This window comes from Andrographis paniculata, unplaced genomic scaffold, assembly GCF_009805555.1.
Source record: "Andrographis paniculata isolate CXL003 unplaced genomic scaffold, ASM980555v1 Contig46END, whole genome shotgun sequence".
NCBI classification, from domain to species: Eukaryota; Viridiplantae; Streptophyta; class Magnoliopsida; order Lamiales; family Acanthaceae; genus Andrographis; species Andrographis paniculata.
The window spans coordinates 109,448-128,921 of record NW_026137580.1 but is presented as its reverse complement, the minus strand read 5'-3'; the positions used below and the strand labels follow the sequence as shown (position 1 = coordinate 128,921).

General features: G+C 32.1%; 1 protein-coding gene across 1 annotated transcript; it reads left to right on the top strand.

Moving 5' to 3' along the window:
* The first annotated feature begins 10,601 nt into the window (after positions 1 to 10,601).
* On the top strand, positions 10,602 to 19,032 carry LOC127252350 (DNA-directed RNA polymerase II subunit RPB1). The gene is made up of 14 exons (XM_051276500.1): positions 10,602 to 10,908; positions 11,016 to 11,279; positions 11,808 to 12,107; positions 12,205 to 12,363; positions 12,559 to 12,720; positions 12,792 to 13,012; positions 13,099 to 13,240; positions 13,324 to 13,659; positions 13,745 to 14,031; positions 14,211 to 14,469; positions 14,540 to 17,625; positions 18,181 to 18,252; positions 18,419 to 18,472; positions 18,565 to 19,032. The coding sequence occupies exons 1-14, from the start codon at positions 10,825 to 10,827 to the stop codon at positions 18,683 to 18,685; spliced, it is 5,547 nt and encodes a 1,848-aa protein (XP_051132457.1). The 5' UTR covers positions 10,602 to 10,824; the 3' UTR covers positions 18,686 to 19,032.
* Positions 19,033 to 19,474: the final 442 nt, after the last annotated feature.

Genomic DNA, 19,474 nt, shown 5'->3' with positions numbered 1-19,474 from the left:
CATGCGCTAATAATATAAAATCCTAATTATTCTAAATAATATAATTAAATAATTAATTAATATAATTATACATAATACTCCCTCCGTCCAATTTCTATTGTCAAAGTATATTTACACGGTTTTTTAGGTGATTGTCTTTTTGTTATGAATTGACAAATTTGCCTTTAATTGTACGGTGGAGATGAAAAGTAATAAATGAATGAACGGTAAAAATATAAAATTTGTGTTTAAAAAAGGAAATAGGACAATAGTTGTTGGACGTTCCAAATAGGAAAGTAGGACATTAGTTTGTAGACGGAGGGAGTATGTTTTTAAGTGTCAGCCCCCGGTGCAGAATTTTTTAAGTTCAGCACCTAATCTATGATGAATATTAAGGATTATTAATTCTTCTATTATGTGCGGCATTAGATAATATTGAGATATAATAAAATAAAATAAATTATTTTATCTTTCGTTAATACTTAGGGTGTGTTTGTTTTGGGGTTCGAATTTTGGATTGGGATTTAAATAGTAAAAAATTTGAATTTGAATAGTTGTATGATGTGATATAAATATGTGATGTGATGTTTTGAATGTAAAATTGATATTTAGTATAATATAAAAAATAAAAAATAGGTGTTTGATTTGATATTTTTGGGAAAAAAAAATTGTGTGAATAGTAAAAATTCCCACAAATCCTTCAAACAAACACACGTATTTTAGGCACAATAAATAATCTTATACAATAATCAATTCTTTAGTTTATCATATTATTATATAACTCATTAGAATAATATATGTATTATAATCATATATATCCTACAAGATAAATACATCCCGATGATACAATTGTATCAGCTCAACCCATCGATGCATTTGTTGTAGAGGTGGTGGTAGTAACATTTGTTGTAAGTTTCTTCCCCTTCAATCAAAGTGTTACAAATCAAGAAATCTTTCAATGGAAACAACAATTTAGTTTTGTTAACGCTATCTTTTTATACAATTTTTAATAAAAATATATAATTATCTCTTACAAAAATTATATCAAAATACTAGTTAAACGAAATTTTAAATCAATACTTCATTTTAAATCAATTTCAGATCATAAAAGAACAAAGCATTAGGACCAATCACTCGGGCTCAAAAAACACGAAAACTCATAGGCAAATTGATAGGAAAATCAAACATAATTTGTAATTGATTTGTGTAAGATCCAAATCTAGGTTTTATTAGTTTGTTTAATTTGTGTCTTATACTTTGTAATTAATGATATTAATATAGTAACATGTAACTATATATATTACTCCCTTCATTCCACCGAAATTGAACATTCGATTAGAACATAGTATTTAAGGTGAGGATATTTAATTAGTTAATAATAATTAGTTATAATATTATTATATTATTTTTTCTATAATTAATAATAATTATAGTTTTAAAGTAAATTTAATATATATGATTAAAAAAATTAAAATATATATTTAAATATTTAAAAATTATATAACAATTAGAAAATATATGCAATATGGATATTTACAGAATAAAATCTTCTATAATACAAGTAAATAAAATATATATATTTTTGTTTATTCGTAATTAACATAAATCAATTTTATAAAAGATATGTAGTTTAAAATATAAATAAAAATATTTATTTTTTTGAGGAGAGATGTAGAAATAAAGGATTTTTGAGTGGATCATACCTCATTTATGATGTTGTATGTTATATAGTTAATTAAGTTTATTTATATTTGTTGAATATTTTTTGGTTTAATAATTTTTACCAAAAATATAAAAATGTCAATTGTTACGGGACAGACAAAAATGAAATCATGTCAATTGTGGTGGAACGGAGGGAGTATATGTCAAGAGGATAACATTTTAAATTGATAGAAGTAATATTTTTAGTAAAAATATAATGTAATACTCCCTTTATTATATTTTAATATACTTTTTTTTATCATTTTCGTTGCTCATTCAAAACTAATCATTTTTCTAAATAATTCATATAATTATATATCAAAATATTTCTATTTTTTTAAAATAAATATTTGTTTCTTTTATACTGATAAATGTTGGAACAATATTTTTCTCCAACTTTTTTGGTATATGGTTCTTCCTGCTTTTCCCTGCTGCCTTTCTTTGTTTCCATTCAGGTTACTGCAACACTACTGGGTCTGCTCTTCTCGATTTGGGAAGCTTAGAAGAGACAAAAAGAATGGATTTTTTTGTGGTCAACATGTCACAGACTTTATTCAGGAATACATCATTCCATTTTCGTGCAAAGGGTTTTAATTGAGTTTGTCCTGCATGCTTTGTTTGGCTGCATCTTGGTAAGTCGTGTGGGAAGTTTTGGTTGTTGTATGGGTTTGGTGAGAGAACTGTAGTAGAGAAAGTAAGTAAAATCCTCTCAACCCCAACCCTTCCCTTCTCCATGCATTGAGAGAGTGCTAGACACAATTACTTGCCGGAGACCTCATCGGAGGAAGGAGAGATTGGAAATCCGATCAGGAGATTCATCCAAAGTCTAAGCAACCCTGCTATCTGTTAGTTGTTAGTACGAGTTTGTGACAACTTATACCTGTGGAGGGATTTTCCTAGATGATTTGCATTATAGTATGGGTTGAAGGAGTATTGAGCTGTTTTGTTCATAATCACCTTTGATTAGTTAAATTCTCCTGGATTAGAATCTCTCGGATGTAGGTTGGTTATAACCGAACCGGGTTACCAAATATCTTGTCTTTTATTGCTTTGGATATTGCATTTATTTCTTTGACAAGATGCTATTACAACTGTGATATAACCACGCTTAGGAGTTGGCCCATTTGAATAAGTGTACGAAAATTTATTGGAATAGCACTTATTCCATCCCAACAATAAGTACAAAAATATTAAAATTATTTAATATTACTATTATTTTTAAATTTATTATAAAAAAATAATAAATGAAAATTTTGAATCGAAACAAAAAAAAAGTACTTTTTATGATAATAAAAAAATAAAATTGAACGACCATGAAGTATTATACGGATTATATTTTTAAAAATTATATCAATATTAATATATATTACATAATATTTATGCCACTATTACTAACTAGGGTGTGTTTCTACGTGGGGGAGGGGGGTTGTGGAAATTTTGATTCTGAGTTTGATTTTTATTAGAATTTTGAGGTGAGTTTGAATTTATGTGTTTCTTTTGTGTTTAGGTTTGGGTTGGATTTAGAGAATTTTAATGTGTATTGATTTGATGGTAATAAATATAATAATATAAATGTGTATTAATTTGTATAATTTGATTATACATTTATATTATACTTACATATATATTTCTAAATTTTTATTTATTTTTATTATAAAAAATTGTATTCTCTACAAAATGACATATATATTATATTTTATTAAATTATAATTATTAAAAAAAATTATATTTATAATTTTTTTTAAAAAAATGTCTTCGGGTTGTCCCCCAAAACCCAAACCACCCAGTTTTGAGCCAGAGATACACACTCTAGATTTTTTCGCTTTAAAAGTACTATTAAATTAAATATATACATTTATGTTTTATATAAATTAGTGAAAATATATAAAATTATTTGGATATTTTTGCCATTCGTAATTTATGAATAAATTAATTATATATATGTGTAATAATATATTTGTAATTTATGTAACAATAAAAAATATTTTGATATTAATCTTAATTTTTATAATCATAATAAAAAATTGAATACATTTGAACCAAAGATATAAAAAAGATGATGAAAAGAATGTTTAATTGGGACGGAGATGACATAATTCGTTACTACATCCGTCCCAATCCAAATGGACCATATTAGAATTTTGTTGTAGATTAAAAGATAAAAATAATATTTTATTAGTCAATAAAAATGAATAAGAATTTTGATATTTTTTATATTTTGTAATTTTTTAAAAAAATAAATAATATTTTAATATTAATACATTATTAATTTTATCATAAAAAAATACTCTCTTTGTCCTATGTAATTTGGGCGTTTTATGGTAGATACAAAAATTTAAGTAAAGTATGATTAGTAAGTAATTAAGAAGTATATTAGTAAAAATAATTATTGTATATTAAAAAATAACTAAATAGTTTAATTAAAATTTAAAAAATTATAAAATTTTAAATTTTAAATGTGATTAAAGTATATAATTATATTTTCAAAAAAAAAAAAGACATGTTATGTGAGACGAACGAAAATAGAAAATAAGGACAAATGATGTGGAAGTGAGGGAATAAAAAAATTTGAATTTAAAAAAAAAAAAAAGAAAGAGAATATCACATACCTTTGGATGAGATGAGACTAATTAACGTTTGACCAAAATGAGACTAATAACAAAGTATACATTTCATTCTTTGTTAGAAGGAAATGTTGGAGTTGTAACTAAGTTAGAATCAATATGAAAAATGTGTTTTTAGAGTTAGAAGTTTTTGAGGAACTGTGAACACGAAAAAAGTATAAATATCTCGTTTCTTTTAAAATTAGGAGTATGTTTGGTATAGAGAAATGAAGCCAGAAAAGTAAAAATAGAATTTGAGAAATAAATTATTTTTATTTATTTGTTTCATTTTTCTCTCTTATGTACAGAAATAGAGAGAAATTATATTGCAATATATTTTTTTGTATTATTTATTTTACAAATATCAAATTTATTATTGTTAAAGTATTTAATTTTTACGATTTTTTAACAAATTGTATACAAATATAATTTTAAAAAATATCGTATATTCTTTATAATTTTTTGTTAAAAAAAAAATAAAAATCATCAAAAATATTTTTCATGAATTTTTATTCGTTAAGTTTTTTTTATTCGATTAATCATTTATTCTTATTTGATTTAGGTGTATTTTCTTTATATTTTTCAATGAATTCTCTATTTTACCTTAATTATCATTCTTTACTTAATTTCATTCTTTACTTTATTTTTTTGCAATTTTATTGTCTGTATCAAACGACAATTCAGAGTATTAATTTTGCCAATTATTTAAATTAATAATTTGTTATCTTTCCTTTTAGTAATTAGCTTTAACAACACGTTACAAACATTTTAAATTTAAATGTACTTACACTAATAATTAAACTAAATTAAAATAAAAAAATCAAAATAGTCATTATATACTAACTAAATTAAAATGTACTTTCGATTAAATTTTTTTGCCATAAACAAATATTTTGATTGTGAACGAAAAAAATATGCATATTATAAAATTTATGGATGTTATTTATTTCCACGGCACGTGCCAGTCACGAGAAGTGGGAGGTGCCGCTTTTTCTGATTATTTAATAGTTGAATGTACAATGCATCTGCCAGCTCAGACTTCTGAACGACCATTTGAAAATAAATAAATAAATAAATATTAGTACATAAAAGTACTAATTACATTAATACATACTTGGTGCATGTGAAACAGGTTTATAAAAAATATGCAAATGTTGTATAACTGGATGAAATAAAATAGTGATTGGAATTAATATTTTAAATTTGAATTATATTACATACTAAAATTTTTAAACAAAAAAATTAAATAAAAAAATAGAAGTAAATAATAATCATTTTGTTTTTAATTTTGTGGTATTTGTATTATATTTATTTTTGTGCTACATAATCTACACTAAATATAAAAGATGTGTTTACTCGTGTTTTCATAATTATATTGTTGTTGTAATTTTTAAATTTACATATTTTAGTTAATTATTAAATTTAAATTTAATATACTAAATTATCTAATTATTTATATTATATTAAATAATTATTTTAAATTTGAATTTATTGTTATGAAACACTAAACCGAACTCAAAACATGGTCCAACATATAATATTTTATTAAGAAATATATGAAGATATATTGAGTAATGCAATAGATCATTTATTGAATAAGTTTTGTTGAGATATTTTAGATATTTGAGTATATTTTGTATTATCTATAAGTCTTTTGTTTCAATGATTAATAAGACAATCTCATTATTTTCCCCGAAACATAGTATCAGAGTCTATTTTTCTCATACAGTAGATATAGTCTATCAACCTGTGTTTCTCCGGGTACATTAAATCTGGATTGTGCCCGGAGGTCTTGTGATTTTGAGGTCATGCATTTGCAAGTCTGTCTTTTTGCAAATATGTCTCGTATGCGATCTGTCATATGTCCGCTGCTTGTCTGTTGCCTGAAATATGTCTACGATCTGTCATCTGTTGTTGTTTGTCTGTTGTTTGCGTGCGATTTGTTTGGTGTTGGGATCTATCTCTTTTTTGCTCCGGTGGAGTCCTGTCATTTTCGGCCCCAATGAAGAGTCATGTGGTTTTCGACTCCGGTGTAGTCATCGCGTTTTCGGCTCCGGTGGAGTCATGTGGTTTTTTGCTCCGGTGAAGTCATGTCGTTTTTAACGCCGGTGGAGTCATGTCATTTTCGGCTCCGGTGGAGTCATCTCATTTTTTTTGCTCCAATTAAGTCATGTGATTTTCGGCTGCGGTTGAGTAATCTTGTTTTCGGCCATCTCGTTTTCGACTTCGGTGGAGTCATGTGGTTTTCGAATCTGGTGAAGTCACCTCACTTTTTGCTCCGGTGGAGTCATGTTGTTTTCGGCTCAGGTGGAGAGTCATCTCGTTTTCAGCTCCAGTTGAGTCATCTCGTTTTCGTCTCCGGTGGAGTCATCTCGTTTTCGGCTCAGGTGGAGAGTCATCTCGTTTTCGGCTCCGGTGGAGTCGTCTCGTTTTCGGCTCCAATAGAGTCATTTCATTTTTTGCTCCGGGGTGAAAAGTCATCCATTTCCGGCTCCGATGGAGAGTCAACAATTATTTTTATTTTTATTTATGTTTTTGTTTTGCGTTTATATTCAACTTTCTTATCAAACTCAAATTGATTTATGTTATACCACTTGAGTTTGAGGAGAATGTTGAGATATTTTAGATATTCGAATCTGTTTTTATTGTCTATATACAGGTCTCTTATTTTGATGATTAATAAGACAATCTCGTTATTTTCTCCCAAAATTTTATAATATAGAGTTTTGTTTACGTATATTTAAAATCTACTTCTACGTACTATTAATTCGAAATTACAATATTAAATACTTATTTTTTATCATTAAATATTGCATCAAATATTTAAATCTTTACTAATTTTTAAAAATTTCCAAAAATCATTCTAAACGAATGTTTAATTTTTAAATTTTCTTTTAAAATTTAATTTAAATATTATTAATAATATTTTATTATATAAAATAATTATATATTATAGATAGTTTAAAAAATAAAAAGAATTGCGGGTAGAAGATAAAAGCTGGAGTGCTATAGCGACGGCCCATATTTTGTTTCAAAAATTATAACTGGGCTTGTGAGACATTATTGTTAAGAAATAATAATAATAATAATAATAATAATAATAATGTCTACATGCAATTGAGCCCATATTGATTGAATCGTATTTTGAATTTTCGAATGTAAAGATTGTCCAAAAAAAATATCTTAAAATATTTTTTAAATATATAAATATATATAAACCTCGGAAAAAAAAAAAAAAAAAAAAAAAGGTAGAGCAATTTGGATGTGTCTTTGATTATGATTATGATTTGTTTGTTTGAATAATAATTTTAATATAAATATTTAATTATGATGCATAGTATAAAATAAAAATCTCACAAACATATCTACAGAAATGTTTGAAAGAAAGAGATCTTCATTCTTTTATTTTAAAAGAAATGCTGACATGGCGGAGATACGCCGTGGCAAATATTCTAGTATTTTTTGGAAAAAAATAAAAATAGTAAATTCTACTTTAAAATATAAGAGAAAGTAGCCATTTTGAAAATGTCCCTATAATATTGAATATACCATATACATCTGAATTAAATATTTTTTCATAGAATTAATTGTTAAATTTATTTTGAGAGATATAGATAAAAATATGCTATAAATAAACAAAGTGCAACATCATGTCATTGACAAAATATCATTTAATAATTTAAGATAGTTGTAAATCTCGACTAACAATACAATTATATATATATACACACACATGTGTAAGTTGTCAGAATAACATCGGACGTATAACAATAGACTTACTATACTATTATAAACAAATAGTCGGTTAACTTTTGGCTAAAAAAAAAAAGATCTAATAAATTTATATGTATAATGATCAACAGATTACTTTCATATTGTAAGTTTAAAATAAAATATAATCGATTTTAATTCACATATCTTGAACTTTATGATTCTTACAAAATCATATAAATGTGTATATATACCGAGCTTGGTTGGAAATCATCATCGCATACAGAACGACAGGTTGGATCCTCTGGTTGAGACGATGAGTTGGATCCTCTGATTTGGACGATGAGTTGGATCTTCTAGTTTATTCCTCTTAGCCTCAATGCTAGAACGCTTAAGTTTACTTTCTGTGCGTGATATAATAGATTTATTCTGGTCTTTTATAAACATAGGGAGAACCAGAATCCTTTGCATTAAAATCATTATCCCAGAATGTGAGATAATGATAAAGTGGTATTGAACCACTATTAATTTGACTAGACCGATTCTAATATAATTAAATATTATTATTATTATTATTATTATTAAATGTTTTATTAAACCATTAATTAACGAGTGACACGAGGTCACATCTTACACATATAACCATATACAATCTTCATGCAATACATGGATAGTAAACGTTGTCGCGTTTTTGTGTTTTTTAATATTTGGAATTAGTATGATTTGACTTGTGTTGTTGTCTCGTATTAGTGTTGTATTTGTGAATGTTGTGGTCTCGATTTTTTACGAGAGATTTCTATTTTGAACATGCATGTTGGGGATATGTTTAAGCGCTCTGTGAAAATTAAATATCAGATTAATTAAATAGTATTTCCATCGGTGCAATTGATGTAATTTGCAAACCATACGTAAGAACGGAGTGGTAAATCATTGCAATAATCTCGTCGTAATTATTGAAACACTATCGATACTGCATCAAGCTAAATATGAATAGATATTACATAAACTAAAAGACATTTTCCAACATTTAGGGTGTGTTTGTTTGGGGGATTGGATTGGATTTATACTGTTCATATCATTTTTTCCCCCAAAAAAATATCAAATCAAACATCTATTTTTCATTTTTTATATTATTCTAAAAATCAATTTTTCATTCAAAATATCGCATCAACACCTATTTATATCACATCATACAACTATTCAAATTCAAAATTTTTACTATTCAAATCGTAACTCAAAATCCAAACCCCCAAATCAGTAACCTTTAGCTTCTTTAATTCACCGATGTAAGACATAGAGAAGTCAACCTCAGCTTCTCCATCCATTGGACATTTGCATCTTAAATCCCTTTTTTTTTTTTTTTGAGTTTGAATTATTGCTACTCGTGGACATTTGCGATTTGCCAATGAACAAATCCTTTGCAATAACAAAGTTTTTGCAAGAATATTACACAAATCATATAAATACGTTATTAAATAATCATCTTAAAAGTGGACAAAGTATTATTTAAACTATGATACACAAAATAAAAGAGTTATTAGTGGTACTCTATAATGTGGAAAAAAATTGCTTATATGGCTGGACATAGAAACAAAGAAAAAATGAGTGTATCCATCCGATACTATTTTTAGTGAAATAATTTCTTTTTATAAATATTATTGAAAAATACAATATATATATACATTTATATAATATTTACTCATAAAAAATTAACAAATAAATATAAAAATTATTTTTTAATATTACTTATAAGATTCTCATATCTAACATAAAAGTAAAAATCTCTATAAACATAAGTGTTTTTGTTTTTGTTTTTTTTTAAATAAGAAAATACCACTGTTCTCCAAAAAAAAAATTGTAAATCAATCGGTGAGACATTCCTAAGTTGGTGCATGATTAATCATAGTTTTTGTAAAAATACTCAAATTTATTTTATGAGATTTAAAAAAACATGAGAGTATTGTTTTAAATTGGTTTGGCTTGATTTGAAATCTTAATTAAATAAATAATTTTATATGATATGATATTTTTTATGAAAAAAAAATAATTTTATTAAAAATTATAGCAAATATATAATATTGATTTGAATTTAATATTTATAATAGAACAAGCTCTTTATTTTATTAAAAATAATTTTATATTAATGTAAAAATACTTTTAATTTTTATAGAAATTACAAATATATCATTACATATATAATTAATTTATAAATAAAATTAAAATATAAAAATGGTAAAACCTCAAAATATTTTATATACTTTCACCAATGAATATAAAATAGTCTCTCCACTAGAAAGTATATATATTTTTATTTTGGACGTTCAAAAATGTCATTAAATTATTAACTATTAATTATAATTAAAATACTATTATTTCTTAAATACTGTGTAAATAATGATATACTTTGTGTGTAGACGAGAGGGAGTATTATTATTCAATTGATTTTTTAATATTAAATTTTTTTCTATATTTTTGAAAGGCAATCCCATATTTTGCTTTTTCCTATTTCAAAGGAAAACAGCCAAACAGAGCCTTACGCGGCGAGGCCATCGCATGGCTGCTCCCATCTATAAATACCCCTCTAACCCTACCAATCTCTCCTTTCTTTTACGGAGTCTCTGTCTCCTTCCTTCGATTCGAAGGGCGATGAACTCTGAGAGTTAAGATTTCTCTCTGTTCTTCACAGATTAACAACCAACTGACACTGAAATCCAACTGACCGCTAAGAACTGAGAAAAATCCCTAATTTTCTTCTTCCTGCGAGTCTTTTTGCTGTCCGAATCTCGCAATACATACCGCGAAACCCTAGAGTTCAGATTCCGGTGCCGCCATGGATTTGCGGTTCCCCTATTCTCCGGCGGAGGTCGCCAAAGTCCGATTCGTACAATTCGGGATTCTCAGCCCGGATGAAATTGTAATTACTGCTGTTTCTGTTGTGTCTAGTTCTACCGAAGAGAGTCTTTGGGCGGATTCGTTTGGTGGTAATTTGATAGTGATCTGGTTTTTCTTGTTTTATTGTAGAGACAAATGTCCGTCGTGCATATCGAGCACAGCGAGACGACGGAGAGGGGCAAGCCGAAGCCTGGGGGCTTGAGCGACCCGCGGCTCGGGACGATTGATCGGAAAATGAAGTGTGAAACTTGTATGGCTAACATGGCTGAATGTCCCGGTCACTTTGGCCACCTGGAGCTTGCAAAACCCATGTTTCATATTGGGTTTATGAAGACTGTGCTCAGTATTCTCCGCTCTGTTTGCTTTAATTGCTCCAAGATATTGGCAGATGAGGTATGGCGTGATTGACTTCTTAAATTTCAAGTTTAACGAGACTATGGCTTAATTGTCTTAAATCTGGTTCTTTTGAAGACTGAATGAAGCATGAATTGTGCTTTACTTATACACGTATTACTTTCTTGGTGGCATCAGATTCGAAGTAATCTTTTGCACATTTTAATGATGTCTAGGCATGTAAGTGAGTAAACAGCATGTTTGAGCTACTTCACATGTAATAATGGGTTGAAATTCAAATTCTTTAACACTACTTGTAGCTCTTGTACGGGCCAAATGTGTCATATCATAGACACAATGCAAATACTTGCAACACTGTGACTGTGTATTTGACCTTTTACGAATGTGAGTAACCAAAGAAAATTGTTTCGATCTTTCACAGACCATGATTGCATTGCATTTCCCCTTATTATAGTTCAAACTTTTAGATCTATGCATGAAAGGGTGGATTTTTTCTTCAAAGGGGCAGTACATTTAACATTTTATCGGGGACCTCTAAATTAATTATATATAATTTATGTATTTCAGGAGGATCCAAAGTTCAAGCAAGCAATGAGAATCAGAAATCCCAAAAACAGATTAAAAAAGATATTAGATGCCTGCAAAAACAAATCAAAATGTGATGGAGGTGATGAAATTGATGTTCAAAATCAAGATACTGATGAACCAGTGAAGAAGTCTAGGGGTGGATGTGGTGCGCAGCAGCCAAAAATATCCATTGATGGTATGAAGATGGTTGCTGAATACAAGATTCAAAAGAAGAAAAATGATGATCAGGAGCAGATGCCTGAGCCTGTTGAACGAAAACAAATACTCTCAGCCGAGAAGGTATTATAATCACTTCTTACAAGAAAAAATCCGATGCGCTAGTTATCTGGCTCATGCATGTCCCTTTTCAGGTAATAAGTGATTGGTTTCATTTCAGGTTCTTAGCATTCTGAAGAGAATAACTGATGAGGATTGCCAGAGTTTGGGCTTCAACCCTAAATATGCACGCCCTGACTGGATGATTCTTCAAGCTCTTCCAATTCCTCCTCCTCCTGTTAGACCTTCTGTCATGATGGATACTTCTTCTAGGAGTGAGGCATGCCCCTTCCTCTTGACCTATATAAGTTTCCCATGGCATGCATGTGTCTTGATTTATTAGGCTACTTTAGGTACTTCTGTGTGTCTAGTAAGTACACTAGTTTCTGTTTGTAACTTAAATTTATGTTAGTTTTGCTTGACCTGGATTGCTTTCTTATCTGGGAGAAATCTCATTGTTTGATCTCTTATGCAGGATGATTTAACACATCAACTTGCAATGATCATTAGGCACAATGAGAACTTGAAACGACAGGAGCGAAATGGAGCTCCAGCACACATTATCTCAGAGTTTGCACAGTTGCTGCAGTTCCATATAGCTACATACTTTGACAATGAATTGCCAGGACAGCCAAGGGTATGGTTATCTCATTTATTTCTTGATGCATACCATGCCAGTTATCTCACATGTATCCTGGTGTACTCTAGGCCACCCAAAGATCTGGTAGACCAATCAAATCTATCTGTAGCAGGCTTAAGGCAAAGGAAGGTCGGATCAGAGGTAACTTGATGGGCAAGAGAGTGGATTTTTCGGCTCGAACTGTGATCACACCCGATCCAACCATCAACATTGATCAACTGGGTGTACCATGGAGTATTGCATTAAACCTCACATATCCAGAAACTGTAACACCATATAATATTGAAAGGTTTGACTATTCTGCTATTTTTTTTTGCTGCTTCATTAAAGTGCCTTTAAGTTTGGTTTTACATCACAACTTCACCTTGAACATAGGTTGAAAGAGCTTGTAGAGAACGGACCACATCCTCCTCCTGGTAAAACTGGTGCAAAATACATAATTAGAGATGATGGACAGAGGCTTGATCTCCGGTACTTGAAGAAAAGCAGTGATCAGCATCTTGAACTTGGATATAAGGTGATTATCCAGGCTCTACAACTAATATAGATCTAGAACTGAGTGATCTGTTTTTATCCTTATTCGAATTGTTATTGTTGCAGGTGGAGAGACACTTGAATGATGGAGATTTTGTCCTGTTTAACCGACAACCAAGTCTCCATAAAATGTCTATAATGGGGCACAGAATCAAGATTATGCCTTATTCAACTTTCCGACTGAACTTATCAGTTACATCACCCTACAACGCTGATTTTGACGGGGATGAAATGAATATGCATGTTCCTCAATCATTTGAAACCCGTGCAGAAGTGCTCGAATTGATGATGGTTCCGAAGTGCATTGTGTCCCCTCAATCTAATCGACCCGTGATGGGAATAGTGCAGGACACACTTTTAGGATGTCGGAAAATTACTAAAAGAGATACATTTATTGAAAAGGTAACATGTAGTTTATTGAATTTTGAAAGCATTTTCATTGGCAAGTCTTCACTTTCCTTCTAAGTTCTTATTTTGTCATACGCAGGATGTCTTTATGAACATTCTCATGTGGTGGGAAGATTTTGATGGCAAAGTACCAGCTCCTGCAGTTTTGAAACCTAAACCTCTTTGGACTGGAAAGCAAGTATTTAATTTAATTATACCAAAACAAATAAATCTGCTGAGATATTCAGCTTGGCATCAAGAAGGTGAAAAAGGATATATAACTCCTGGGGATACTCAAGTGCGCATTGAAAAAGGGGAGTTACTTTCTGGCACTCTTTGCAAGAAAACACTTGGGACCTCCTCTGGAAGTCTCATACATGTTATATGGTATGCCTTCTACATTTTTTGTTGAAATTATAGATTTGCTCTATAAGCTGTAATAGCTATTATATTGAAAAAGAAATATGCTTTATTTTCTTGTCCAAATGACTTTATTACCTATTTTATATGTATCAAGTGAACTCAACACATGATTGAGCATGTAACTGCGGATAAATTGGTTTCAGGGAGGAGGTTGGTCCAGATGCGGCTCGAAAGTTTTTGGGACATACCCAATGGCTTGTGAATTATTGGCTTTTGCAGAATGCTTTTAGCATTGGAATTGGAGATACTATTGCAGATGCTGCTACTATGGAGAAGATCAATGAAACTATTTCAAATGCAAAGAATCAGGTGAAAGAACTTATTAGGGCTGCTCAAGAAAAGCAACTGGAGGCTGAACCTGGTCGAACAATGATGGAATCATTTGAAAACAGAGTGAACCAGGTTTGTTAAGGTGATTTCTTCATTTTTAACAGCTTGATGAAGCTTGACGTGTTCTTGTTGTGTCTTTAAGGTGTTGAATAAGGCTCGTGATGACGCTGGAAGTAGTGCACAGAAGAGCTTATCAGAAAGTAACAATCTGAAGGCTATGGTTACTGCAGGATCCAAAGGAAGTTTCATCAATATTTCTCAAATGACTGCTTGTGTGGGCCAGCAAAATGTTGAAGGAAAACGAATTCCATTTGGATTTATAGATCGTACACTGCCACACTTCACTAAAGATGATTATGGTCCTGAGAGTCGTGGGTTTGTGGAGAACTCATACCTTCGAGGATTGACTCCTCAAGAATTTTTCTTCCATGCCATGGGTGGTAGAGAAGGTCTTATTGATACTGCTGTCAAAACCTCTGAGACAGGATACATTCAGAGGCGGCTGGTGAAGGCTATGGAAGACATTATGGTTAAGTATGATGGAACTGTTAGAAATTCCTTGGGTGATGTTATTCAGTTTCTCTATGGGGAGGATGGTATGGATGCTGTTTGGATTGAATCACAACCACTAGAGTCATTGAAGCTGAAGAAATCAGATTTCAATGACATGTACAGATATGAGATCGATGATCAGAACTGGAATCCTAACTACATGTTGCCTGAAGCTGTAGAAGATCTCAAAACAATTCGTGAAATCCGTAGCGTGTTCGATGCTGAGGTTCAGAAACTTGAAGGTGATAGGTATCAACTTGGGACAGAGATTGCAACCACTGGTGATAACTCTTGGCCGCTGCCAGTTAATATCAAGAGGCTTGTCTTGAATGCACAGAAGACCTTTAAAGTTGATTTCCGTAGACCTTCTGATATGCATCCCATGGAGATTGTTGAAGCTGTTGATAAGCTGCAAGAAAGGCTTAAGGTGGTTGTTGGAGATGATTATCTGAGTATGGAAGCTCAAAAGAATGCTACTCTCTTCTTCAATATATTACTCCGCAGTGCCTTAGCAAGCAAAAGGGTTTTGAAAGAGTATAGACTTACCCGTGAAGCATTTGAATGGGTTATTGGGGAGATTGAATCTCGTTTTCTGCAGTCACTTGTTGCAGCTGGTGAAATGATTGGATGTGTTGCTGCGCAATCAATTGGTGAACCTGCCACACAGATGACTCTTAATACATTTCACTATGCTGGTGTTAGTGCTAAGAATGTTACCTTAGGTGTGCCCAGGTTGAGGGAGATTATTAATGTTGCTAAGAAAATCAAGACGCCATCGCTTTCTGTATACTTGAGGCCTGATGTAGGTAAAACTAAGGAGAGGGCCAAAAATGTCCAGTGTGCTTTAGAATATACAACCTTACGGAGTGTGACAGAAGCTACTGAGGTTTGGTATGATCCGGATCCCATGAGCACTATTATTGAGGAAGATGTTGAATTTGTGAAGTCCTACTATGAGATGCCTGATGAAGAGATTGATCCAGACAAAATCTCTCCTTGGTTGCTTCGAATTGAACTGAATCGAGAAATGATGGTTGATAAGAAGCTCAGCATGGCAGATATTGCGGAGAAAATCAATCTTGAATTTGATGATGATTTGACGTGCATCTTTAATGATGATAACGCAGAGAAGCTGATCCTTCGTATTCGAATCATGAATGATGAAGCCCCTAAGGGTGAATTGACCGATGAAGCTGCTGAGGATGATGTTTTCCTCAAAAAGATTGAGAGCAACATGCTTACAGAAATGGCTCTTCGAGGCATTCCTGATATCCATAAAGTGTTCATAAAGAACGGGAAGCTGAACAAGTTTGATGAGGATGATGGATTCAAGGCAGAAAATGAATGGATGCTGGACACGGAAGGTGTTAATCTTTTGGCTGTCATGTGTCACGATGATGTGGATGCAACAAGGACAACAAGCAATCACTTGATTGAAGTTATTGAAGTTCTTGGCATTGAGGCAGTACGTAAAGCTCTACTTGATGAGCTGCGTGTGGTCATCTCTTTCGATGGTTCTTACGTGAACTATCGTCACTTAGCAATATTGTGCGATACTATGACATATCGCGGTCACTTGATGGCTATCACCCGGCATGGCATCAACCGCAACGACACTGGTCCCTTAATGAGATGCTCCTTTGAAGAAACAGTCGATATTCTGCTTGATGCTGCAGTTTTTGCAGAAACAGATCCTCTAAGGGGTGTCACTGAAAATATCATGTTGGGTCAGCTCGCACCTATCGGCACAGGAGACTGTGCCTTGTACCTAAATGAAGAGATGCTAAAACAAGCCATTGAGATCCCTCTTCCAAGCTACATGGAAGGTGGTGGTCTCGATTTTGGCATGACTCCTGGTCGATCACCAATAACAGGGACCCCATACCATGATGGCATGATGTCACCAAGCTATTTGATGAGCCCAAATCTCCGTCTGTCTCCTGTCAACGATGCTCAATTCTCTCCATATGTTGGTGGCATGGCTTTCTCCCCTACGTCATCTCCGGGGTACAGCCCATCTTCTCCTGGATACAGCCCGTCTTCTCCTGGTTACAGTCCCACGTCTCCTGGTTATAGTCCTACATCTCCAGGGTACAGTCCAACTTCCCCTACTTACAGTCCTAGCTCTCCTGGATATAGCCCGACCAGTCCAGCATACTCTCCCACCAGCCCATCTTACTCGCCAACTTCTCCTTCCTATAGCCCGACATCCCCTAGCTATAGTCCAACATCACCTAGCTATAGCCCAACATCCCCGAGCTACAGCCCCACATCCCCAAGCTATAGTCCTACATCTCCGGCATATAGCCCTACTTCTCCGGCTTACAGTCCCACATCGCCTGCCTATAGTCCTACCTCTCCATCTTACAGCCCGACTTCACCTTCTTACAGTCCAACTTCTCCTTCCTACAGCCCTACTTCCCCATCCTACAGCCCTACGTCCCCATCTTACAGCCCTACTTCTCCATCATATAGCCCCACATCACCTGCATATAGTCCTACTTCTCCCGGATATAGTCCCACCTCTCCAAGTTACAGCCCTACATCTCCGACCTATAGCCCTACCTCTCCCAGTTACAACCCATCGGCACGATACAGCCCATCTCTTGCCTATTCACCAACAAGTCCAAAGATCTCCCCGTCGAGTCCTTACAGCCCCTCCTCTCCAACTTACAGGTAACATCCCTTGTTTGAATCTGTATTTGGAATTACTTTTGAGGATGTGAAATAGGTGCTTTTGTTGATTTAAATAGCAATGCTATTTGACTTTATACAAAGTAGTCTAGTATGATTACGTAATGTCATCAAAATTGTGGAATAGTCTCAGGATATTAGGCATGGGGTTTTTTTACTACAATCAAATACGAATACGAACTTAGATTTGAGTAAAGAATTATTTTAAAATATGATTGCATTGTTGAAATTTGTTCTGTGTGGTGTCAAAGTGTAGTCTGTTTTATCTGTGGGTTTTTCATCTCCTTTTGCACGTCTATGTACTATTTTCTCATGATTTGGTGAAAAGTGAAGAAGAATCTTTGTAGTTTTTTACTGTGATTCCTGTTTTGATTGATATCTCACCCTAGTAACAGAATTTCAGAAAGAGTTTACTTTTTAGAGCAGTGATACATTTATAAAAATATAATGTTTAATTTATCATATTATTTCTGTCATGCTATATAACTGAAAAACAAGATTCTGTTTCCTTGTTACTGATTATTTCAACTTCTGCAGCCCCACATCACCCAATTATTCGCCAACATCTCCAACGTATTCTCCGTCTGGTCCCAGTTACAGCCCAAGCAGGTATGCTATTTACATATCTTAACTATGATCAGATCATCACTAATACTCCGTACTGTAATCAAATTGTATCTTGCTCACATTGTTTGTTAATTTCAAACTTATTACATACTAAAAGATCGATGGAAAGCCCCCCCTTTTGACAGTTTTTTTTTTAACAATTCTGCAGCCCATATAATCCTGGCACGAGCCCAAATTACAGTCCTAACTCTCCAGAGTACAGGCAAGCTTCGAATGCCCCACTGTATCACAAAATCAGTGGGCAATTTACTTGCATGTATATGTTTCTCACTATTATGCTCATTTCTGTTGCAGTCCAAGTGCTGGATACTCCCCAAGTGCGCCAGGATACTCTCCGTCCTCCACCAGCCAATACACACCCAGAACAAATGAAAGAGACGACAAGAGTGTTAAGAATGAAAAGGGCAATAATTGAGAGTGTTGTTGGAATTTAAATGTCAAAAACTGATATAAACAACTGCATGTTTTGATCCTGGGATTGCTCAGGACTGACTGTTTGAAAGTGCCTTATACATGTATGATGTTGTGTCGATGTCAATGGTGGGTTTTAGGTTGTTTGTAATGTCAATTGTTGGACTGTAACTGTTGAATTTATGCGCGATTTCTTGCTCAAAACTATAAAGAAGTTGTGCCCAATGTCGATTGTCTTAGAGAGAGCTGTGGGTTGCTTTTAATCCATGTTTTTTATGCCTTTCTATTGCGTTGCTTTGTGCATGTAATGTAATATACTGTGAAAGCTAAATAGCATTGTTTTGATGTTTATTTAAGGCAGAAGCATTGAATATTGATGTAATGGTTGAGATCAATGTTAGTATGTAGACAATTATCATTCAGTTTATGTATTAGCATTTATATAAATTTAGTATCATATGCAGATAAATTATAAAATTTCAAAGAAGTAATTGCAGCCCAAGTGTATACTATAGTGCAAAAAAAAATATGACAATATAAATGAAAAAATAAAACGACCCTTTTAGCATCAAATGGTCAGAGAAATCTATACTGCGTATGCAGATGCTCCGTACGTATTTGGAATTGGATGTTTCCTTTTTGATTGAGCAATTTAGGAATGTTTATTAGGTAAGTTTATAATGATTTCAGAGTTCAATGGTAGATCGAGTCTTCATCATGTCTATTTTTTTAAGACAAACAGGATAATATTTTTGAAAAGTTTTATGTATAAATAGGTATTAAAGTGAATTAT

Coding starts and splice junctions, on each gene's coding strand:
- LOC127252350 (XM_051276500.1), top strand. CDS start 10,825: ATGGATTTGCGGTTCCCCTATTCTCCGGCGGAGGTCGCCAAAGTCCGA. Junction 14,470..14,539: donor TTGAAAACAGAGTGAACCAG/GTTTGTTAAGGT, acceptor TGTGTCTTTAAG/GTGTTGAATAAGGCTCGTGA. Junction 17,626..18,180: donor CCCTCCTCTCCAACTTACAG/GTAACATCCCTT, acceptor CAACTTCTGCAG/CCCCACATCACCCAATTATT.